The sequence below is a fragment of the Crinia signifera genome, chromosome 9 (genome assembly GCF_055691185.1).
Source record: "Crinia signifera chromosome 9, ASM5569118v1, whole genome shotgun sequence".
NCBI lineage: Eukaryota > Metazoa > Chordata > Amphibia > Anura > Myobatrachidae > Crinia > Crinia signifera.
This window is the reverse complement of record NC_139225.1, coordinates 48,951,736-48,977,251: the sequence shown is the minus strand read 5'-3', so window position 1 is coordinate 48,977,251 and position 25,516 is coordinate 48,951,736. Positions and strand designations below refer to the sequence as shown.

General features: G+C 45.9%; 1 protein-coding gene across 1 annotated transcript in view; it reads left to right on the top strand.

Moving 5' to 3' along the window:
* Positions 1-24,074, top strand: part of LOC146035536 (endoplasmic reticulum membrane adapter protein XK-like) — a 31,632-nt gene extending 7,558 nt beyond the window's left edge. The window contains exons 2-3 of the mRNA XM_083159043.1: positions 20,061-20,323; positions 22,135-24,074. Coding sequence (XP_083015169.1) covers positions 20,061-20,323; positions 22,135-22,862 — 991 coding nt within the window. The 3' untranslated portion in view covers positions 22,863-24,074. The remainder of the gene's footprint in view (positions 1-20,060; positions 20,324-22,134) is intronic.
* Positions 24,075-25,516: the final 1,442 nt, after the last annotated feature.

The window sequence follows — 25,516 nt, the reverse complement described above, 5'->3', positions numbered from 1 at the left end:
TTATCCTCTGCTCGATGCCCCATGCAATTGATGGTAGAGGGAGCATTGCTTCAGAGGCATATGTTGTATGGGTAGCATGGGCACGTTCCCGCTACAACGCGCTACGCCGTAACATTAAGCATCAGGGCAAGGATGTGAGAGGACACATTTGGGTACTTGTGAGTTATCCGGACGCCCGATTTCTAAATCGGGTCGGATCGGGACATCGCATCGCATCGCATGCGACCATCGGATGCGATGCGATGCGATGACCCGATTTTTCCATAGGAATCAATGTTAAAATGGACTGAGTCCATTTTAACATGGAATTCAATGGGAAAAAGGGGTCCTTTTCATACCCCTACTATCCAAGTGGGCATGGAGTTGGATATAAACCTGTGGCGAGCGTAGCGAGCCACCGAGCCCGAAGCGTGGCGAGCGTAGCGAGCCCCGCGAGGGGACACGGAATACCGTCCCCTCGCGGGGCTCGCTTCGCTCGCCACGCTTCGGGCTCGGTGGCTCGCTACGCTCGCCACAGGTTTATATCCAACTCCATGCCCACTTGGATAGTAGGGGTATGAAAAGGACCCCTTTTTCCAATTGAATTCCATGTTAAAATGGACTCAGTCCATTTTAACATTGATTCCTATGGAAAAATCGGGTCATCGCATCCGATGGTCGCATGCGATGCGATGCGATATCGCATCGCATCGCATCTGATTGTATGCCTTAACTTAAGGCATACAATCAAAAAATCGGGCGTCCAGATAACTCACAAGTACCCACATTTGTAATCTCTGAGTAATGCCTGCTACATTATGAAATATTTAGAAGAAATGGGATTATAATGGGCCTGTTTTAGTGCAAGACCATACTCCATAGGTTTTTCTAGGACTGCATAGACTCTAGGTAGCCAACCCTAGCCCTCGAGAGCTACCAACAGTTCACATTTTCCAGACAACCTAGCTGCTGCACAGCTGCACTCATTAATCACTGACACATTTTAAAAGATACACAGATGGAGCTAATTAGCTCACTTGTGATTCTGTGAGGAGACCTGCAAAACATGCACTGTTGGTAGCTCTCGAGGACTAGGGCAGGCATAGAGTGAATCGCAGCTGCTGCCATAAGTGACAGAATGGTGGTTGCCAATGAAAAGTATATCAAGTGATATTTAGAGGGGGCTTTGCGATGTGCTGTTGTGCCAGCTAGCTGCTTCCACAATTATTGGGGGTAGTAACTTTCCCAGTCAGAAAGAGGAAAAAACAATAATGGGTGACAGCGCTATACACCAGTAATTAAAATAATAGCACATTTTAATCAAATTGAAATCAATATGTAAACATGAAAAATAATTAAGGACTGTAAATTTTGAAAATGACACATATATATTATGAGTAAATATTCACCCACTGGTTCCACATTAGATTGCTGTAGATGTAGTTCTTGCGTGGGAGTCCGTTCCTTCTGAACCCAATAATGTTGTTTGCGAATGGTGTATCCTGGTGCCCTGTAACTTTAGGGCCACGGGGGGAATGGCACACCCCTTTATTGCAAGATGTCTGGTGTCCGGATCCCCAGACCTGGTGGTTAAGGGGGGATAGCAGTGCACACCCCTATCCTCCGAAGTGTGTATGGATGGAAGATGGCCAGATGGAATGGCAAAGGTGGTTGGGTCTTGGAATGCTGTTAATTATACCCTCACACTTGGTGGTCCCGGGTCGGTGTTGGCAATACCCTCACACTTGAGGGATTGCAGTGCTAGATCGGCTCCAATGCAAAGGTGGATATGGCAGCATATGTGGATCCCAGTGGTGTCTTCCTATGAAGACACTACTGAGGATATAATTAACAGCATTCCAAGACCCACCCACCTTTGCCATTCCACCTGGTAAAAACACTGAATTGTCTGGCTGTATGCACAACATAGGTCATTTTAAAATGACCAGCGCTCTGACTATAGTAATGATGTGCCCATACACTATCTTGTTCACCTGCTGCTGTAGAGATAAATGTGCAGATGTTTCTTATTATTTATAGCAGTGGTCCTAATTCTGACTTGCGATAAAACAAGAAAGTAACTTGTACCTGGACAAAGCATGTTGCAATGTAAAGGGTATAAATACATACATGTTTTTGCATGTGGGGGAATGCTTTTGCATGTAGCCCATAAATGCCGGACAGCTTTTTATTGAACCAGTAATCAAACTTACTGACATCTTAAGTCTTTTGTATGAGAGAACTGTACATACCAGCGATTTAAACCAGGGGTGGGCAATTATTTCAGCTGGGGGGCCACTTAATACTTCCAGCAGATATACGAGGGCTGCACTCCAGAAATAGGGGGTGTGGTCACGCAAAAGGTGGTGTGTCTTTGAATGTATTATAGCACACCATATACCCCTTTTACACATCATGCAGCGCAATAGTAGGTCCCTTATACTTGCCGCTTACATTAGTAATTCCACACACCTGCCCCTTATTAGTAATTCCACACAACTGCCCCCATTAGTAAAGCCACACATGCCCCTCACATTTCCACACACCAGCTCCCCCTTAGTTATTCCACACACCTGCCCCCATTAGTAATGCCACACACCTGCTCCTCTTTAGATATTCCAAACACCTTTGTGCCAGCCTTGGGAAATGGTGCCGATTGCAACCCCATGCAGTCACAGCGACTCACCCATCATCAACTGCTGCACAGCGGCTGTAGAGACATGTGGGGGGCAGTAGGCTCGGTGCTGCTGTATGTGTTTCTGATGGCGGCTGTGTGTGCGGCGTAGTCCTGCAGCCTTTTACGAATGAGCTGGGCTGCGCCTGCCACGCTTCCACGCTAAGCGGTGGCTACACAGGGCTATGTCACGTGCGCGCGCACAAACACACAGCTGCCATTGGACACACATACAGCTTGCCGAATGGCGGGCCAGTCAGGAGCTGAGCGCTGCACGTGGCCCGCAGGCCACCTGTTGTCCACCCCTGAATTACAATATGAATTTGGGGGTGGGACTAGACACGATTACAAAACAATTGAGAAAATAATACTGCCCCTTACCAACTGATTTTTTTAAACAAGCACAAGGGTCGCCTAGGCAGGGAGGTAATGCCATATTTCAGAGCTTATACTGGTCTCCGTGTCATGCATTAGCCCCCTTAAGTAAGTCAGCCCTGACAGGGATTCTTGGCTAGTGAAGAGTGACCCCCCCCCCCCCAATTAAGGGGTCCCCCCTCTCTTAGCACCCAAAGCCATGGCTGAAGCGTGGTTCTATTTCTGGTACCCCTTGATCGTGGGTACCGTGGAGATTCCTTTTTTTACCTTTGTTGTAAAAAGTAATATTGTCTTTTACAGGAGTACTGCGGGTACCACCAAGACTCCCCAGCATAGTGGTATTTGTAGAACAACAAGTACCATCATGTGGGTCCCTGGCTGATTATGCTCTTGTGGGTGAGCGCTGATTTTTTTTATTTATACACCTAGAAGCATCGCTCGTGTCTGACTGATCCGCGTGATGCTTCATGGTAAGCCGCATTTGTCAGTAAACTCGACAGCCAAATATGAAAAACTGAAAATACGAAACGTGCAAACTCGGCAGCTGCTCTGGGTTTTCTAGCATATTCTGATTTTTGGGGTACCATACCCAGCACATAGATAGCAATAAGGGCCCCCAATACTCAGAGAAGACTTGACAAATGGCTCTGGGGCTTAACCATGTCTACGCAATTATATGTAACCAAGATCTCTGAATTTTACTAAGATGTGGTTTTAATATTTGGTTACTGGAATTATTCAGTGTCTGGGGTGAAACCATGAGTGAGATTTAATAGGATGAGAGATTCAGAAAGTGAGAGATTTGGGAAGAACTCTCCAGTTTTTTTTTTAAAGCTGCAATCATTTACACTTCTAAATCAAACTGGTTTTGCAGTGTAAATGATTGCTGCCAGTGGCGTAACTATAGAGGGTGCAGGGGATGCAGCTGCTATGGGGCCCGGCACGGTGGGGGGGGCCCGAGGATCCCACAGACCATCCCCTGCACCCTCTACAAAAACTGTTCCTCATTTTTAATTGTAATCATTCACGCCCCACACTTTACAAACTCAGAGGAAAACAGGAGGAGGAAGCCGCGTCTTCTGCAGAATTATCAGTGTAGCTGAGCCTGCAGTAGTGGAGTGGGGCTGCGTACTGTAGATGACGGACACTGACTGTTCATGCTTATACAGTGCCACTTCCGTCATCCGCGCAGCCCCGGCAGCTACTGCAGGCTCAGCTACACTGATGGAATATGCATAAGACGCGGTTTCCTCTTCCCGCGTACCTCCGCATAACTACACTGCCGGGACACCAGCCAGCGCAGGGGTGATGATATGTATCCCCCTTATACTACAGTGCCACTTCCGTCATCCGCGCAGCCCCGGCAGCTACTGCAGGCTCAGCTACACTGATGGAATATGCATAAGACGCGGCTTCCTCTTCCCGCGTACCTCCGCATAACTACACTGCCGGGACACCAGCCAGTGCAGGGGTGATGATATATATCCCCCTCATACTAAAGTGTCACTTCCGTCATCCGTGCAGCGCCGGCACCGCTACTGTAGGCTCAGCTACACTATGGAATATGCATAAAACCTCCCGCCTACCTCTGTGTAAGTACACTGCCAGGACACCAGCCCAACGCAACAGTGATGATATGTATCCTTTACTTTAGATTTCTGCCGACATCACTGCTCCTGTCATTACAATCCTCACTTCCATATCACTGCGTCCATCACTGCCACTATTACTGCCCCTGTCACTACCATCCTCACTGCCATATCACTGCCCCTGTCACTACCATCCTCACTGCCATAGCACTGCCTCCATCACTGCCACTATTACTGTCCCTGTCACTACCATCCTCACTGCCACTATCACTGCCTCCATCACTGCCCCTGTCACTACCATCCTCACTGCCACTATCACTACCTCGGTCTCTGCCATTTTATTGCTGCTATCACTGCCCCAATCACTACCCCATCTCTGCCACTATCACTGATGCCAACACTACCCCATTACTACCCTCATCACAACCCCCATCACTACCATGATCACTGCCGCCATCATTACCCATTACTACCCTCATAACTACCATGATCACTGCCGCTATCACTGCTACCATCAGTACCCCTATTACTACTACTATTATTGAGCCTATGTAGCCATAAAAAAATGATCCTACATGCAAGTGGCAGTTGCAACTGAACTACACCCACTATATTGGTTTGTATAATATACTGTATATAATGTACACAAATATAAACTGTCATGCCTTGCTCCCTATTTGCTGTTCTGATCCCCATCACCTCAATTCCCCCAACCCCCCCCCCCCCTACAGAGCACATGGGGGGCCCATTCAGAAGTTTGCTATGGGGCCCACAAAGGTCTAGTTACGCCTCTGATTGCTGCTTTAAAATAACTGGAGAATTCTTACCAAATCTCTCCCTTTCTGAATCTCTCATCCTATTAAATCTCACCCCGTGGGCCAAATGTAATAGGGTGAGAGTTTCAGAAAATGAGAGATTTTGGGAGAGTTTTCCCATGTTTTTTAAAGCAGCAATCAATTACATGGCAAAATCAACCTGGTTTTGCAGTGTAATTGATTGCTGCTTTAAAATACATGGGAAAACTCTCCCAAAATCTCTCATTTTCTGAAACTCTCACCCTATTACATTTGGCCCAGTGTATATATATATGTATATATATATATATATATATATATATATATATATATATATATATATATATATATAAATATATATATACATACAGTATGTCTGTTGTGAAAGCCATAAGGGAGCTAGCACTAGGAGTAAGTAAGTTTTATTTATATAGCGCACTTTCTCCAAAAGGACTCAAGGCGCTTCGCTTTACAGACATTAAAAATAGCAAAGCACATACTTTAATACAAAGAGTTAACAGTACAAGAAACAGGCAACAATCAGGGCCGGATTAACAATGAGTCTGATGGAGCTATAGCTCCAGGCCCACTCTCCAAATAGGCCCAACCCCACGCCGCTAGACCCCCAGGAACCAGAGATACCGCCAGGAAAAACTGGAACATTTTCCCCATAGGATAACATGGGACCCTCTAATTCCGATCCCCACCCAGTTCCAAAGGCTGCTAGTTCCTCCTCCGGCATCACATAAGCTCGAGGTTGATCTCAGTCGAACCCAAATTGCTTCAATTGGGCCTTCAATCTGATACCAGGCTGGTCCATAGTGTTCCTTCTAACCTTCTTTTCCAGGGTGCCACACCCTGTCCATTTTTAAAACTTCAAAATGCACCCTGCCCTATTTGTGTGTGGCACTGTGCATGCCACTGAGATCTTTCGGTGTGTGCCTTCATGTGTAGTGGGTATTATGGTGTGTGGTACAGTATAATGTCATTATGACAGAATATCTAATGGGCATAGCAGAGTATGACCACGTTTAATTGTCGTAATCTAGTGCAATATGCAATTTTTTATATATATTATTTGTGTTGTTGTTTCTAATGTAAATTTCTAATACAAAATGTGCCCTCCCAATTGAAAAAAGTGCCATGCCCGGTGGTCAGCACCCTGCCTTAAAAAAGGAGAGGGAGTTTTGAACTGCCAGGAAACATTGATGAAGACCCAGCGCCAGAGATGGGAGCCCTGGGATGCCAGGGACAAGCAGTTTTGGGCTGCTGGTGCTGGGGATCAGGAGCTGAAAAGCCGGCACCTGGAGATGGGAGCCCTGTGCTGTTAGAGGTACATGTCCTGCTACTTGGACTGTGAGCAGAGCCTCCCTGTCCTCTACCACCCCCTCTCATCATCTACCCCCCCTCTCATCCTCTACCACTCCAGCCATCCTCTACTCCCCTCCTACCCTCTTCTCACACTCTCATCCTCTACCCCCTCATCCTTAACCCTGAACACCCTCCCCCTCTCATCTTCTACCCCCCTCCTGACACTCTCTGTCACTCCCTGACAACCTCTTCTCCCCCTTTCTCTCCTTGGCACCCTCTCTCACACTCTGTCTCTACCCCTTTCTCTCCCTGGCACCATCTCTCACTCCGTCTCTACCCCTTTCTCTCCCTGGCACCATCTCTCACTCCATCTCTACCCCTTTCTCCCCCTGGCTCCATCCCTCAATCCATCTCTACCCCTTTCTCTCCCTGGCACCCTCTTTTACTACCTCTCTCTTCGCTTTCTCTCGCTGGCACCCTCTCTCACTCCCTCTCTCTTCACTTTCTCTCACTGGCACCCTCTCTCACTACCTCTCTCTTCGCTTTCTCTCCCTGGCACCCTCTCTTACTACCTCTCTCTTCGCTTTCTCTCCCTGGCACCCTCTCTCTTCGCTTTTTCTCGCTGGCACCCTCTCTCACTCCCTCTCTCTTCACTTTCTCTCACTGGCACCCTCTCTCACTACCTCTCTCTTCGCTTTCTCTCCCTGGCACCCTCTCTTACTACCTCTCCCTTTCCTTTGTCTCCCTGGCACCCTCTCTCACTACCTCTCTCTCCCCTTTCTCTCCCTGGCACCCTCTTTTACTACCTCTCTCTTCGCTTTCTCTCGCTGGCACCCTCTCTCACTCCCTCTCTCTTCACTTTCTCTCACTGGCACCCTCTCTCACTACCTCTTTCTTCGCTTTCTCTCCCTGGCACCCTCTCTTACTACCTCTCTCTTCGCTTTCTCTCCCTGGCACCCTCTCTCTTCGCTTTTTCTCGCTGGCACCGTCTCTCACTCCCTCTCTCTTCACTTTCTCTCACTGGCACCCTCTCTCACTACCTCTCTCTTCGCTTTCTCTCCCTGGCGCCCTCTCTTACTACCTCTCTCTTTCCTTTGTCTCCCTGGCACCCTCTATCACTACCTCTCTCTACCCTTTCTCTCCCTGGGACCCTCTCTCAGTCCACGTCTCTCCCTTTCTCTGTCTGACTATCAATCGTACTCTTCGTTCTTTCTCTCTCTCTCCATCATTCTCTCTCACAGCACCCTGAGAGACATCCCTGTAGCTATTCAAATCAAGGGGATGCTAAGTCCTAACTTGAGGATTTCTGCTTGCATGCCAGGTAAGATGTGAGCAGAAATATGAAGAAACTATCTCACCAATGCTGCTTTGTGCCCTAGTGCGGTATAAAGCAACACTGCGCAGGGCACATTAGTTAGAGAATGCCAGTACTTGTGACTAAACATCCATGAGTACCTTCATTCTCTGACATAACAGCATGCTGATTTGACTAGCTATGCGAGCTCCCTCCTGGTGCTATTCATAATGTACTGAATTAAATTAACCCCCCAAAAGGCATTATAATGGCAATGGTGGGGGTGGGGGCTTTCAAAATGTTGCTATGGGGCCCACAATGTACTACTTACGCCCCTGATTGCGCATAATAGGCCCTTGATAATTTTAAGCTCCAGACCCGTTTAGACCTTAATCTGGCACTGGCAACAATGGCAGTACAGATATACATCACACGTACAGATATGCACAAGACACATTCTAATAAGGGACACGGACATGGGGAACATATAATTAATGAGCTGTGCAGCACCTAGGCAGCCATTTAGCAGTGCCACATGGTGATTGCACAGCCAGATAGGTAGCCAGTAACAGTACAGATATATAGATATATATTAGATGTACTCTAATGAGGGACACAGACATGGGGAACATATAATTACTGAGTTGTGCAGCACTCAGACAGCAATTCAGTGGCGCCACATGGTGATTGCACCAGTCAGCACCGTACATATAGAACAGTACAGGGTACACAGAACTAGGCATAACACCATTAAAGCACAATTCTTAGTACACAATACAGCTGAGATATAAGGAAGTGAATGAGAATAGATGCAGGTAAAGATTGTAGGTGAGTAAGAGAGCTGTAGTTGAAATGCAAGAAGAGTTCTGTGAGAACAGGAGGGAAGACTAGAGAGGGCCCTGCTCGTGAGAGCTTACATTCTAGAACATGGGTCCTCAAACTGCGGCCCTCCAGATGTTGTGAAACTACAAATCCCAGCATGCCTTGCCACAGTTTTAACACTCCCTTATAGCAAAACTGTGGCAAGGCATGCTGGGATTTGTAGTTTCACAACATCTGGAGGGCCGCAGTTTGAGGACCTATATTCTAGAGCAGTGGTTCCTAACCCTGGTCCTCAAGTACCCCCAACAGTGCATGTTTTCCAGGTCTCCACACAGAATCACAGGTGCTATAATTAGCTCCACCTGTGGATCTTTTCAAATGTGCCTGAATAACGAGTGCACCTGCTGGGTGACCTGGAAAATGTGCATTGTTGGGGGTACTTAAGGACCAGGGTTGGGAACCACTGTTCTAGAGGGAAGGGTAAGACAGACAGGAATGACACAGAAGGGTTAGCACTGATCATAAATAGACTGTTAGGATGAAAGATGGTTGGATTTTAAGCCGGAGGGTGGGAAGATGATCAGTTCAGTCCTAGACATTTTAAGTCTAAAAAAAACACTGGATCATCCTAGACAGTAGAAGTGCAGGACAGGTGGCGGCATTAGAGGCACATATTATTTTAACTTGAGTAAATCATATCTATAGGATTCCCTTAGTGGCCAAAAATGTATTCAGTTTTGATTTAAATTCAATAACCGTAGTTGCTGTAACCACCCCCACTGTCAATGAGTTCCAGAATTGTACTGCTCTCATGGTTCAGAATCCTCTTCTTAATTCAGTACAGAATTTATTTTCCTCGAGCCTCAGTAAATGCCTGCGTGTTCTAAGTATAGACCTGTTACTAAACAAATCATCTCCTAGTGCCTTATGATTCCCAAACCTGTATTTGAACATACGGTACATATGTAATATCTGGGCTCCCGTTTTTCTTATGAGACCGCGTCCCCTCTGCCACTTTTTCGGGTTTTGGTTTTGGATCTGGATCTCCCTTCGTGTTTTGGATCTGGATTGGTTTTGGCAAAACCACCCTTGTGGGTTTTGGTTTTGGATCTGGATTTTTTGGGGGAAAATGCGAAATTGCTAAAATAACAGAATTTGGGCCTGTTTTTGGACCTAAAGTATTATTAACCTCAATAACATTAGTTTCCACTCATTTCTAGTCAATTTTGATCACTTCACAGCTCACAAAATTGTTTTCATTTACTGTAGTTGGGCCAAAAGGTTATACCGAGGTAGCTGGATGACTGAGCTAAGAGACAGCAGTGGGCATCACATACATGTGGACCTTACACCTCCAACCTGGCACATCTTGGAAGCAGAGCGGCACTCCAGGGGCAGACAGGGTGGCAGTTTAATAAACTACCCCAAAAAAAGAGAAATGCTCCAAAGAGCAAAAAATACAGAGGTATCCGCCTTGTCATGACTGGTGGTAGAAGCTTCAGCACTTCTATCAGGTTGCTGATCTCCCACTATTTCCTCCTCCATCATCCTCCAAAAATGTGTTTTTATTTTATTTATTACTTTTATTTATTTTTCTTACTTTACACTGGACACAGCCTGTCACACTGGACACAGCCCCTTGGACACTGGACACAGCCCCTTGGACACTGGACACAGCCCCTTGGACACTGGACACTGCCCCTGGGCACTGAACACTGCCCCTGGACACTGGACACAGCCCCTGGACAATGGACACAGCCCCTGGACAATGGACACAGCCTCTGGACACAGCCCCTGTACACTGGACACTGCACCTGGACACAGCCCCTGGACACTGGACACAACCCCTGTACACAGCCCCTGTACACAACCCCTGTACACAACCCCTGTACACTGGACACAACCCCTGTACACTGGACACAGCCTCTGTCACACTGGACACAGGCCCTGTCACACTGGACACAAGCCCTGTACACAGCCCCTGGACACAGCCCCTGTACACTGGACACAGCCCTTGTACACTGGACACAGCCCCTGTACACAGCTCCTGTACACTGGACACAACCCCTGTACACTGGACACAGCCCCTGTACACAGCCCCTGTACACTGGACACAGCCCCTGGACACAACCCCTGTACACAAACCCTGTACACTGGACACAGACCCTGTCACACTGGACACAAACCCTGTACACTGGACACAAACCCTGTAAACACGACACAGACCCTGTCACACTGTACACAGGCCCTGTCACACTGGACACAAACCCTGTCACACTCAGGGCAGCCGAGAGGAATGCCGGACCCCGGTAAAATTTTGGGTGTGTGTGTGGTGTGGGCACCTCCCACACTTAGGCCACACCCCCAAAATGTTTAGAGGTGGGTAAAAGAAAACTCTAAAAACTGTAATCTCAGACGCAGCACACACCTACAGCATGTGCTGTGCTGACAGCAGGCTCAGCATGACCTCTCACGCTGTCAGTGAGAACAGCACATGCTGTAGAAGTGTGTGCTACTGTTGATACCTGGGAGGGACGGAGGGGGAAGGGAGGGGTCGAACCAGGGCCCCTGCGGGGCCCCTTCAGCAAGCCTGGGCCCGGGTAATTAGTACCTGCTCCCCCCCTCTCTCGGCTCCCCTGTATAGGTGCACAGCCAGCATTAATACTGCAGAGTACAGCGCTGAGTGCAGCAGCATGCCTCAAATTATACACAATCAGTAGTATTGCTGCTAGTATAGGCAGTGGCGGATTCAGGGGGGGGCACCCGGGCACGTGTCCCCCCTGTCATTTCATTTTGTAGCTGAGGACCAGGGCTTTCCAACGAGCCCAGCCCCGTGTCTCTAGCCCGCCGGGAACCAGAGATATCGCCTGGCAAAGCTGTAACGTTTTTTCCCCATAGGATAATATGGGACCCGTTAATTCCGACCCCCACCCGGTTCCGACGGCTGCCAGTTCCCCCTCTGGCATCACAGAAGCTTGTGGTTGATCTCATTCAATTCCAAATCGCTGGGCCTTCAATATGATACCAGGCTGGTCCATAACGGTCAATAGTTACGTGTAAACTAATTTTTTTATTTTTGAAATGTAATTTCATGGCTGTTCTTGTTCTTTGAGGGCAGATTACTCTGGAACCAAAAGTTCCAGTTTCACTGGACCAAAATCATTCAAAGCCCACTCAAAAGTTCTTCAATATGATACTTGTCGCATGTAAATGGATCAGTTGGTTCCGAAGATATAGCCGGTTAAATAAGATAACTGGTTAAAGGGGGGGGAGGGGTGGTTTTCTCTCCCCCTCACACCAGAAAATGCAGGGACTAGGCTGGTGTAAAAGGGGCCAACCTGGGAATGCATTTTCTGGTGTGAAAGGTGTATTATTTCAAATAGCCAGGACCTGCAGTGCTCTGAATACAGTAAGGCTCTGCCACTGTCAGTGGCTATCACTTCTGCCTGGCGGCTGTCCCCCATTTACCGCGAGCATGTATTCCACTTTGCAATGAGCATGTAATCCCACATGGCAATGAGCATGGAACCTCTGGCAATGAGCATGGAACCCTTGGCAATGAGCATGTAGATAAGCAGCACTTATGTAGCATAATTTTTAATAGGCATTATGGTGTTTGACATAATACATAATGGACATAATGGCGTGTAACTTAACGTGTAATGGACATTATGGTGTAAATGTTTAATGCGCGCCTTTGGTGGACAATGTTCCTGATTATGAAACGTATTGTGAATTTTGGCTTAATCTGTGTGGCATTAAGTGAATTTTGGCTCAATCCGTGTGGCATTATGGGAAATTTGGCTCAATATGTGTGGCATTATGTGAATTTTGTCTCAATCCGTGTGGCATTATGTGAATTTTGGCTCAATTTATGTGGCATTATGTGAATTTTGACACAATCCATATGGCATTATGTTTATTTTGGCTCAATCCATTTGGCATTATGTGAATTTTGGCTCAATCCGTGTGTTACTATGTAAACTTTGGCTCAATCCGTGTGGCATTATGTGAATTTTGACACAATCCATGTGGCACTATTTGAATTTTGGCTCAATCCATGTGGCATTATGTGAATTTTGGCTCAATCCGTGTGGCTTGATGTGAATTTTGACACAATCCATGTGGCATTATTTGAATTTTGGCTCAATCCATGTGGCATTATGTGAATTTTGGCTCATTCCATTTGGCATCATGTGTAAGGGGCAAGTATAATGGGGTCTAGTATTTTGTTGCATAATAAAAGTTGTATATGGTGTTGTACACTACACTCAAGGACACGCCCCCTGTTGAGTGGCCACACCCCATTTTCCGGAGCACAACTACATCCTTCACTTTTGTCACCATGGTGGGCCTGCGTACTTTAAATGCCAGGGCCTATTTTTAATCCCATTCCCACCCTCTCTCTGCCGCTCTCTTAGGCACCACTAACACCGCCCCTCCCCCACCTAAACCCTCTTTTATCATGGTGCCCCCCCCTGTCATTTTATCCTGGATCCGCCCCTGAGTATAGGTGCACAGAGAGCTAACCATTCAAAAACGCATGACCTCTCACGCTGTCAGTGAGAACAGCACATGCTGTAGAAGTGTGTGCTACTGTTGATACCTGGGAGGGACGGAGGGGGAAGGGAGGGGTCGAACCTGCGGGGCCCCTTCAGCAAGCCTGGGCCCGGGTAATTAGTACCTGCTCCCCCCCTCTCTCGGCTCCCCTGGTCACACTGAACACAGCCCCTGTACAGCCCCTTGTACACTGGCCACTGCAGCCCCTGTACACTGGACACAACCCCTGTACACAGCCCCTGTACACTGGACACAGCCCCTGTACACTGGACACAGACCCTGTCTCACTGTACACAGACCCTGTCTCACTGGACACAGGCCCTGTCACACTGGACACAAGCCCTGTCACACTAAACACAGCCCCTTGTACACTGGCCACTGCAGCCCCTGTACACTGGACTTGTGTACAGCAGCCTCTGCAGACCCTAATCGAGTGAGCAGCAGCAAAATAATATATTATTATTATAGCACAGCACAGAGCACAACCACCCTCTTCCCTCTCCTATGCTGGAGTAAAGATGGCGGGGCGCACGTGCGTCTTTTATATAGAATCCAGATCCCGCAAGAATCCGACAGCGCGATGATGACGTTTTGCCTCTTTTTCGGTCCGGAATTCAGGCAGGAACTCCCGGGCCGACTCGGATCACCATATCCGGATCTGTCGGATCCCGGCGATCCGGACCCGCTCCTCTCTAATCACAAGAAACTGCTCTTATCTTTTTGATAGATAATAACAAGCTGTTCTGAAAGCATTTCAAGAAAAAAATATACCAAATTATTTTGAACTATACATCATGTGAATAATTAGATAAGACTTTTTGGCCACACTGTCATGATAAAGATGGACCCATCATTAGATCACCATTGTGTCCATCATTCACTACTCATGATGGTTGCAGACCTCGGTCAGTATTTATAGGCCAAAGCTTACTCCGATTGACCATCCTATCCGGTCACATAAGATTACTCAGAGACCCTTGACGAGGCATGTCAACAAAACAGAAGCGATACACCCCTGCTTTGTAAAATGGATCTGGTCGCTTCACCCCAAACTTCTCAGAATGTTAGTGCTGTTGCTAAAGAACGTCTGCAAGAAATATTGTAGGACACGGTAATGTTGTTTAAGCTGTACAGTTTTTTTGACTGGTTGTTATAATAATAAATAAATTTCTAGGAACAGACTAAATGAATTCAATTAACAATGACCCTATAGGACTGATGTAATTAGAAACACTTTGCATCGATTACGCAAATGTGCAATGCACCCAAACACCGCAAGGATTATAGGGCCAGATTCTCTAAGCTTCAAAAGTGATAAAATGGAGATTGATAAACAGCCAGCCAATCAGCTCCTGCCTGACATTTTTCAAACAAGTCTGTGACATAGCAGGTAGGAGCTGATTGGCTGGCTGTTTATCGCTCTCCATTTTATCACTTTTGAAGCTTAGAGAATCTGGGCCTATGTGTGAATGAGGGGGCGGACACATCTCAGGATGCCCCCAGATAAGGCCACTATGACTTCAGGCAAACATAACATCCCCCCTTGCGTGTGCTGCTGACGTGGGAGGAAACAGACCATGGCGTGTGTTGTAGAGTGTATGTTGTACTTCTCAGTGATCATAGACGTGAACTCATCATTTATACATTTATTTTCCCTTATGTATTTAATGTTTACATAAAATATGTTGTGAATGACTAGTGTACTGCAACATGTTTGATTAATTAATATTAGTTAATCATCTAACATACTTGACTACTCTCCCAGAATGCCTGGGATGCTCCCAGAGTAGTCCAGTCTCCCAGTGGCTGCCTGCTACCAGGCGGCTGCTGATTGATCATCTGATTCATACTGAATTGTGTCTTTGTAGCTCATCCCAGTAAATTACAATGCCAGCAAGTGTTGCCATGTCACAACCCATGTCACAACCCTTTTCTTGCAAGCAAAATAATATCGAGATTCACTACATTATTCTATTTCTTTGGTGACAATGTCACTTAATCATTCTAGGATGATGTCCTATGCTTATATGGGGTATGGTTCATTAAGTTGACCCAATTAAGGTCATTTGTCGGAGCATGGAAATGCTCGACATGGCCAAAATGTCAACACAGGAAATAAGTCGTCATGGAAAAGGTCGACATGGGTTTTTCAGAGTTTTTTGGGGGTCTATGTTGACCCATATGGACATGGACACCATATAAGTTTACTGCGTCCCCTCACATAGCTCCATGTTGACTTATTGTAATTGTCACCCATTTGACCATATCGACCTAAGGTATGTCAACCTTTTCGTGTGTCGACCTATTGACTTTCAACCTATTTATTGTCAACCTGCCAACCGCATTTTCTTATATGACTGTGTATTAAAAGGACCTTATCATATGCCCATTTTAATATTCCTGATAGTACGTGCTTTCAATGTATTACCATTGTGCTAACTGCAATACCCCACAAAATTCCAATGGTGTTAATTTGCTTGATTGGTGGGTATATCTTTCTTACTGCTCCTGCTCAACACCCTCCGCTCCTTTGGCATCACTGGCACGGTCTTCTCCTGGTTCACCTCATACCTCTCCGATCGCTCCTTCTCCGTCTCCACTCCGAGCTCCTCCTCTCCTACTACCCCCCAGCCAGTCGGTGTTCCCCAAGGGTCAGTCCTTGGCCCTCTCCTCTTCTCCCTCTACACCACCTCTCTGGGCACCCTCATCAGCTCCTATGGTTTTCATTACCACCTTTATGCTGATGATACCCTAATCTATCTCTCCTCCCCCGACTTATCCCCATCACTTCTGTCCAAGGTCTCCGAATGCCTCACGGCCATCTCAGCCTGGATGACCCAACGCTTCCTGAAACTAAACATGGCTAAAACTGAACTTCTAATCTTCCATCCCCCGAACATCCCCTCTTCTCCCACTATCTCCATCAGCATTGGTGAAACCGAGATCACGTCCACCGACCAAACGCGCTTCCTCGGTGTCATCATTGACTCCTCCCTCTCTTTCACCCCCCACATTCGTGCTCTCTCACAGTCTTGCCGCTTTCACCTACGCAACATCTCACGCATCAGACAATTCCTCTCCACTGACGCGACCAAAATTCTTATTCACTCTCTTGTCATCTCCCGCCTTGACTACTGCAACATCCTTCTCTCTGGGCTACCTCTCACCCGCCTCGCACCTCTCCAATCCATTCTTAACGCTGCTGCTAGGCTCATCTTCCTCTCCCGCCGCTCTACCTCCGCCTCCCCCCTCTGTTTATCTCTTCACTGGCTCCCCATTCCTTTCCGAGTTCTCTTTAAACTCCTCACCACCACCTACAAGGCTCTCTCCTCCTCCACAGCTCCCTACCTCTCTTCACTGATCTCTATCCACACTCCCTCCCGTCCTCTTCGCTCCATCGCTGACCGCCGACTGACCTCTCACCTAATCACCTCCTCCCACTCCCGTGTCCAAGATTTCTCTCGCGCTGCCCCCCTGCACTGGAACAACCTCCCGCCACCCATCAGGCTATCTGATTCCCTTACCTCCTTCAAGCGCTCCCTCAAAACCCACTTTTTTCGACTAGCCTATCCCTCCTCCTAACCTCTTTTGATCCTCCTATCCTGCCTCCGTTCCCCTCCGTTCCTACTTATCCTATTGTATTTCGTTCGTCCACCCACCTATTTTTAGTATGTTAACTCTTATGAGCAGGGCCCTCCTTCCTCACGTACTCACCCTACCTCATTACCTCACCTGTGCTCCTGTCCTGTTCTTCCCTTCCTCTACTTCATCTTCGGTCTCCTTGACTATTTTGACACCTACTTCTGAACTGATGCTGATTTTAGTTCTACCAGCTATACCCCTATTTATACTGTATCTTTCTACACACCCTGTACGTTACCTTGTAATTTTTTTTTTTTTTTTGCTATGTACGGCGCTGCGGACACTTTGTGGCGCCTTATAAATAAACGTACTACTACTACTACTACTGCAGTCTCAGCCATTAAGCTATGAAAGATCAATTCATTAGAAACACCAGTCACCATCCCATGTATGTTTGCATTGAGAATCTTCTGCAGTTTTTGCATGCATCACAAATACAAACTGAGGCATATCATGAATCAACCTGAGTTAATGAAGCACAATAAACTGGACAGAGAAATTTGTGGTCAGTCACTAAGAATCCTCTATCCAGCACAACTGATTTGACTTTGTTTGGCAGCTCCCATCACTTAGATCAGGTAATGTAGACACTCTCTACCTAATAACCGCATACCTTATCTGGTACCCGCCTCTTTCCTCTTTTAATCTGCATACTTTAGCCTGGGGGACATAGACTGAGGTAGGTCTGAGCACATTAGGCTGCATGATGGACTGTGGTGCTGAGATAAGCAGCCAGGGGGTTCTGACACATAAGGTTACAGGGGAAGGGGTGCTGTAGTACACTGTGTTACACTGTGAGGGAAAGTCATACAGGTGTTTAGGCAGGGATGGATTTCCCACTAGGTCTGTGAGGTACGGCCTATGGGTGGTACCTGCTGGGGAAACAAGATATCACCCCCCCAAATTCACCAAGGGGGGGGGGGGGTCACAGGGGAGCACTTTCGATCTCTTTCTGTTCTCCCTCTACCCTTTCTTCCTCTCTCTCTCCCTCTCTCGCTCTCTCTCTCTCTCTCTCTCCCGCCCCCTCTCTCTCTCTCTGGGAGACAAAAATGTGGTACCTAGGTGTGGCCTGTGTTTAGGAGCTGGGGGGTGGGAGGGTTAGCTGTCAGGTTGTCACTGATAGGCTGGCAAAACAGATGATTTTGCATAGTGCTAGTACCAATGATGCCATATTTTCAGTGTAAATTCAGCAGGTAATAACTTATCCTAAGGCCAGGTACACACTAGAGTGACAAGGAGAAACATGCATAGTATTGCTAGCGAAGCATTATCGCAAGCGACCTGGGTAGTGTGCATATCGCGCATACACCCCTAGAATGTAAGCTCTCACGAGCAGGGCCCTCTCTCCACATGTGCTTTTTTTAGAATAGTAGGAGCAAGTTTCATCTTTGCTCCTTTGGCCATGGCTTTTCTATTGTTCTCAGCTGCAATACGTATTGTATTGCAGCTGAGAACAATAGAATAGCCATGGCTAGCCATGACCAAAGGAGCACCTTGGAAAAGGGGCATTTAATATAGCCGAGTCAATAAATGGAGAGTCCATCCCGAAATTACCTGTCGAGAATTATCGATGGAATCATTTACAGCTATACTTTCTTGAATATCTTGGGAGAGTACTCCTCCTTCCACTTATATAGTGAATTGTTATAGAAAATGTTAGAAAATGTTTTTGATCCTCATTGATGCTATCACAATGTCATCATCCATGATTGGATGTGTTGTACCACTATTCTATTTTATGAGGCTCAATAAAAATATTTTGGGAAAAAAAAGAAAAAGGGGCGTTTGGAGCCCCGAAACGTCGGTTCACCCAATAAACCTTTGATGTATGCACCAAGACTGCTGGAGTGACAGTGTCTGTTTGAGCTGAGTACTACTATATATATATATATATATATATATATATATATATAATATATATATATATATATATATATATATATATAGCAGCAGTGGATGGGCAGTGGCACTCAGGAGACTTCAAAAGTGAAAAAAAGAATTTATTGTAAAAATCTCAATATGCCGACGTTTTGGGGTCAGACAAGCCCCGTTTTCAAGGTGAGCACTTTATTCGGATTCAGTATTGAATCCCGGCGGTCGGGATCCCGGCGTTCAGAATCCCGACGCCGGAATCCCGACAGCCGAAATGCCGACAAGGGGGGGACGTGGATCGCCCCCCCTTGCGGGCTCGCTGCGCTCGCCACGCAGCGGGCCCGGTGCCTCGCTACGCTCGCCACACTAATTTATTCTCCCTCCAGGGGTGTCGTGGACACCCCAGGAGGGAGAAAGTGTCGGCATTTCGGCGGTCGGGATTCCGGCGTCTGGATTCTGAACGCCGGGATCCCGACCGCCGGGATCTTAACTGCATCCCCTTTATTCTTTGGATATTGCACGCCCTGACGAAAAGACTTCGGTCTTGAAACGTAGGCAACTACTGCAATGAAATAAACAGCATATTTTCTTCACCTAATTTCGTTGGAGTGCCGCCTGCCTTATTCACACCTGGTTTCAGGGTTATAGGGCTCCCAGAGATTATTAATCCAAGGAGGGCACCGCGGGACATTAAGAAAATCAGCAGGAGTGCCGAACTACCCCCGGTGTGTGTGTGTGTGTGTGTGTGTGTGTGTGTGTGTGTGTGTGTGTGTATATATATATATATATATATATATATATATATATATATATATATATATATATATATATGCAAACCTAAAAATTGCTTCAATGTCCTGTTAGGCGCTGCAGAACCCTTGTGACTTCTTATAATAAACAATAATAATAATAAGACACGCTGAGCGATATGCCAGTCTGATATGTCTGACAGCATATTGACCATTGTGTACCTGGCTTAGGGAAACTAAGCTAACCTTAATCGAATCTGTGAATTTCATATATATTTCACATTCATGTAGACTTTATAATCCTTCACTCCATATTTCACAATGTCATTCTTGTATATTTTATAAGTAATCCAAAGTATATCTATATTATTGTAACAATACCACTTTACTGTCCCTTAGATGCGTGGAGGCACTAATAGTTTACTGTCAGATGGGGCGTGAGGAGGAGCCATATGTGAGCATCTCAAGGAAAAAACATTTACGAGGCTGGGGGCAGGCTGAAGAAGAAGAACAGGAGGTAGGGCATTCTTTGAGAAGATTGGCCACACACCGTAATGCCTTCAAGCGCACAGCTGTCATTCAAGCCTTCCTGGGGTCGACACCACAGCTCACCCTTCAACTGTATGTCTGTGTTTTGCAGAGATATGTCCCAACTGCTCGAGGTGAGATGATGTACCAGACATATTGGGGAGATTATTATTATTATTATTCATTTTATGAATATGTGCTCAGCCTTGGAGAGTAATTAAAGGGAGAGAGATCAACCAATCAGCTGCCATGATACAGACTGTGCATGAAAAATGAAAGGAGCTGATTGCCTGGTACTTTATCTCTACACTTTATCACACTCAAAAGCTTGGTACATCTGCCACATATTATATGAATCCAAAGTGCAGAGGTAAATGCATTAATAAACCATAAAATATGGTAGCCCGTTTCCTTTTGACATGGCACAACGCATATCATGGATGATGGGTTTAACTGTGGTTTAAGTCACACTTGTAGTGCTGTAATGTGCCCATTAAATTAATATTGTAAACCTTAAAATACTGAAGGCATACTTCTCTTACTGATGACATTTTTGGTTTCAGAAAATGTATTGATGTTGCAGCCACCTACTGTAATGGTCTAAGTTTAAAACCATGATTGGACACATTTAAAGTTAGGAACAAAGGCAGCTTTTAAGTATTTGTTATGTGTATATTTGTACATCTGTACAAGCCATATTGCAATCCTATAGTGGGACAAATACTATCCTTTTTTTGCATGCAGAGAAAGTACTATCTGTTGAACTATTACTAACCATCTTTGTTTTTTTCTATAGAATTTAGAGGCGAGCTAGCTCATGATCCCATTCCACCTCAAAATATATAACTTAAAATGTTCCCTCTGGTTTTACAAAAGTTCAGAATTTCTCTATCTCCTTCGATCTGTCTAGTGGACTAGAACACAACTATATGTTTAAAACTCTATGGCTAGTGGCGAATAAGAGTAAATAATTTTTCTATTATTATCATTTATATGGTGCCACAAGAGTTCCACAACGTCTAACAATACATAAAAGCAAAAACAAGAGAACAATGACTTTCAGTAAAAGGCAATATAGGACAAGTATATGGAAAATAAAGACAGTTGTATCAAGTGACAGGACGCAGAAGTAAATATTAGGGTGACAAAGATATATGCAGTATATTCCAAGAAAAGTACATGAGGAGAGAGGGCCCTGCTCATAATATCTTACATTCTAAAGAGGAGGGGCAGACAGGAGTAACACAGAAGAATAGAATGAGAGATGGCTGGGTTTAATTAAAGTGGGGCTTGAGAGCCCATTTAAAGGTTTGTAGAGAGGGGGAGGGTTAGAGAATTCCAGAGATAAGAAGCACAACTTCCAAAATCTTGGAGGCATGAATGGGAAGAAGCCACCGGTAAGCAGGAGAGACAGTGTGCATTTGTGGATGAAGAGGGCAGGTGGGAGTGTAAAGAGAGATAATGTCAGATATATAAGTTGGAGAGGAATGGGTGAGGACTTTGTAAGTGTATGTGTAGAGCTTAAATTGGATTCTGAAGGGAAAAGGGAGCCAGCTCGTAAGAGAGGGGAGATTTACATAGTTAGTTTAGAGACGAAAAAGAGCTGGGCAGCAGCATTGAGGATATATTGGAGGGGCGAGTGGCCTTTGCCATGGAGGCAAGATGGAAGAGATTACAGTGGTCCAATCTGGAGATCAGCAGTGAGTGGATGAGGGTCTTTGTAGCATAATGAGGGAGAAAGGGTCTGATCCTGGAAATATTTTTGAGGTGAAAATGACAAGACTGTGAGAGGTCTTGAATTAGTGGTTTAAAGGAGACTACTTGGGACTAGAGGAGATGGTTGTTCTATCAATAGATGGTGAAATTGTGCATGTTATTTTTATTCTCCATTATTATAAACAATTTAATGTATTAGCTCAGCATGGTTCTCTTTGTTTCCATTCAGCTGTCCTTATGGCGATGTCTCTGGCGTCCACGACATATGGTGCTTTGGTCCTCAATGTCTTGGCAATGCAAATCAAATACGATGATTACAAAGTGCGTCTGAGTGTACCAGCTTTCCTCTGCATCATTTTATGGAGGTGTTTGGAGATCGCTACCCGTGTCACTGTGCTGGTGCTTTTCTGCTCTGCACTTAAATCTTGGGTGGCCATTGTGATCATGGTGAACTTAGTGGCTCTCTTCCTCCTGCCATGGGTTTACTTCTGGAAGAGTGGAAACAGCCTTCCAGAGAATGTGGAGAAAAACTTTAGTCGGATTGGCACAGTGACTGTTCTGGGCACAATGACTTTGTTGTACTCTGCCATCAATATGTTTTGCTGGTCAGCAGTCCAACTCAATTTATCAGACCGGAACCTTATTGATCAATCCCAAAACTGGGGAAGATTAAGCGTCCACTATACTTTTAGATTAATTGAAAATGCAGTACTCATTTTACTCTGGTACTATTATAAAGAAGATGGATTTGAGTATTTTTGTTCCCCACTACTTGTCTTACAGTTGTTGGTTGGATACTGTGCTGCAATCTCATTCATGCTCCTTTTCTACCAGTACTTTCATCCTTGCCGCTCACTTTTCAGCCACAATGTGTCAGACTTTTTATTGTGTGTATGCTGCAGAAGAGGAGTGAAACCTAGTCACATGCAGGATGAAGGAAGAGAGTCTATGGTGTGAGGAAAGTGCACCAGGGTATAGTTTAGTTACAGTTGACAACTGAGTTATGCTTACCACAAAGTGCAGTGACCCATGTATTACACAGGTAAAGGTGGATGGTCTTCCTGCTTTTGGCGGCCTGTCATATGCTTACCGGGACTAACAAAATGGTTGAAAAATATGAGGAAAACTTGTACATTTACTAAATTATTTGGGTTTAAGAATGTGAAATGTTGCCATGCATGCTTTTTGTTGTTTAGGTAACACAACAAACTTATTAAATCCTGTTTCACATGTGAGCACAATTTTCCCATTAATATCATTGCTGGAGATTTATTGTTTGCCATCTGTGCCTTTTGTACATAAAAATCAGCTGTAATAGTGCATTGGAGAGTTAATCCGCAAAATATACTAGAACATTGATCTTATGTACAGATGTCTTATGTGGTTAAAACAGAATACTCACCACATTCACCCCTTTGTATGCAGACTGTCAGATAGTAAACCGTCCAGCACATGTTGATTGGTGGTGGATGTATTATTATACCCCATGCCCACTGCTTGTGGCTAGCATACAAAACATAGACCCCTTCCATGACGGCAGTTTGCTACTGGTCTTCTCAGCCTATTAGAGAGGAGTGTGTGACCAGAAACATTATTGGTGGAACAGTGAAAGACCATCAAGGGTTGATGACAATGCAGTGGAGGACCATCAATATTTTCACCCACCAATGGTCATCACTGCTTATTCACTGACTAGCCCATGACGAGACACTAAAAACCTGGGGGCGTCACTTCACACATTTTTGTCACAGGGGCAGAACTAGTGCTTTGCATCCCAACACTAAGATATCAACAACAGCAAATGGTGGACAACCATGGTAAAACCATCTAAAACCTCCATGGTCAATGGCCAACACTATTGTTTAACATTGTGTTCCACTGCCAGAGTTCAATGGAGGTAATCTCTCATCCTATAAGCCGATAATCAGGATATGGAAAGGAAGCAGTGGCAATGACTTGAGGAAACATGAATTTCCTTATACATCTGTGCCCACTGCCTTACACAAGCCTTGCTTATTTCGGTACTCTTTACCTAGCACGGCGCCCACGATTTTGATCATGGGCATCGCAGGTAAAAAAATCGCGTCGATCGCATCGCATGCGGACAAAAAATCGCATGCGATGCGATCGCCGCGATTACCGCGATTTTCCATAGGGAACAATGTTAAATGGGTCAATGGACCCGATTTAACATTGGGAACAATGTTAAATGGCCCACAGACCCCAAATAGCCACCCTGGGCCCCCCCCAATTGTTAACGCCACCCCACGATCAACGTGAACCCGAAGCGTGGCGAGCGGCGGCGGTACGCGTCCTCCGACCTTTTCATACCCCCACTATCCACGTCGGCGTGGAGTTGAGAATAGATAGTGCCCGAAGCATGGTGAGCGCAGCGAGCCCCGCGAGGGGACGCGGATACCTTCACAGGTAAACGCGTCCCTTTGCGGGCTTCACAGGTATCCGCGTCCGCTCGCCACGCTTCGGGCTCGGTGGCTCGCTGCGCTCGCCACACTATCTATTCTCGACTCCACACCGACGTGGATAGTGGGGGTATGAAAAGGTCGGAGGACGCGTACCGCCGCCCCTCGCGGGCTCGCTGCGCTCGCCACGCTTCGGGTTCACGTTGATCGTGGGGTGGCGTTAACAATTAAGGGGGGCCCAGGGTGGCTATTTGGGATCTGTGGGCCATTTAACATTGTTCCCAATGTTAAATCGGGTCCATTGACCCATTTAACATTGTTCCCTATGGAAAATCGCGGTAATCGCGTCGGTCGCATTGCATGCTTTTTCTGGCCGCATGCGATGCGACCGACGCGATTTCTATTTTTAACATGGTTTTCTATGGGAAATCGCGGGCATCGCGTCGGTCGCATCGCAAATGGCATGCGATGTGCATGCGATGCCCGCGATGGGCGCCGTGCTAGGTAAAGAGTACCCCTATTTCAATAGTGTCTATTCTGGCATTATTACTTATTATGGGAGCAGCTGCATTAGACAACGGTGACAAAATAATTCATCTTAGAATCACAGCCGACTGGTTTATTTTCATCAGTAAACTGGTGACATCACTACTGTGTACCTTGTTTTGTTATTTCCTTCTTACTGGAAAGATCATACTAATGGATGATATTAGAGGGTGTGTCAGAAATGTTGTTTGAGGCTATTAGTGCATGACTGGTCTTTTAGGATGACAGAAATGACAAAGGAGCTCTATTTCCAGTTGTGTTTATGCTACATAGTGCTGGATGAACAGGTTACTCCAGTTACAGTGGAAAAGGAGTGCAACCATATAAAGATGTGGGGAATGTTCTTTGTTGACACATGTGTCAGTTAGCTGGAGGCTCACAGAAAACAAGGATTACCTCACAGTTTAAAACATTTTTTACTACTAGTGATAAGAACTTTATAGATGTTTTAATGTTACTGAAATAATTGCCCAATGCAAGTTCTGCACATGTCAAAAGACATCTTGCAACTGTTTTAACTGTTTTGAAAGAATTGTTTCATCCATAGGTCAACATGTTGCATGTAAAGGCCCTCATACACTGGGTGATGTACCTGCAATTTGGACTCTTCCTGTGATTGCAGCAATATATCACAGGAAAAGAGCA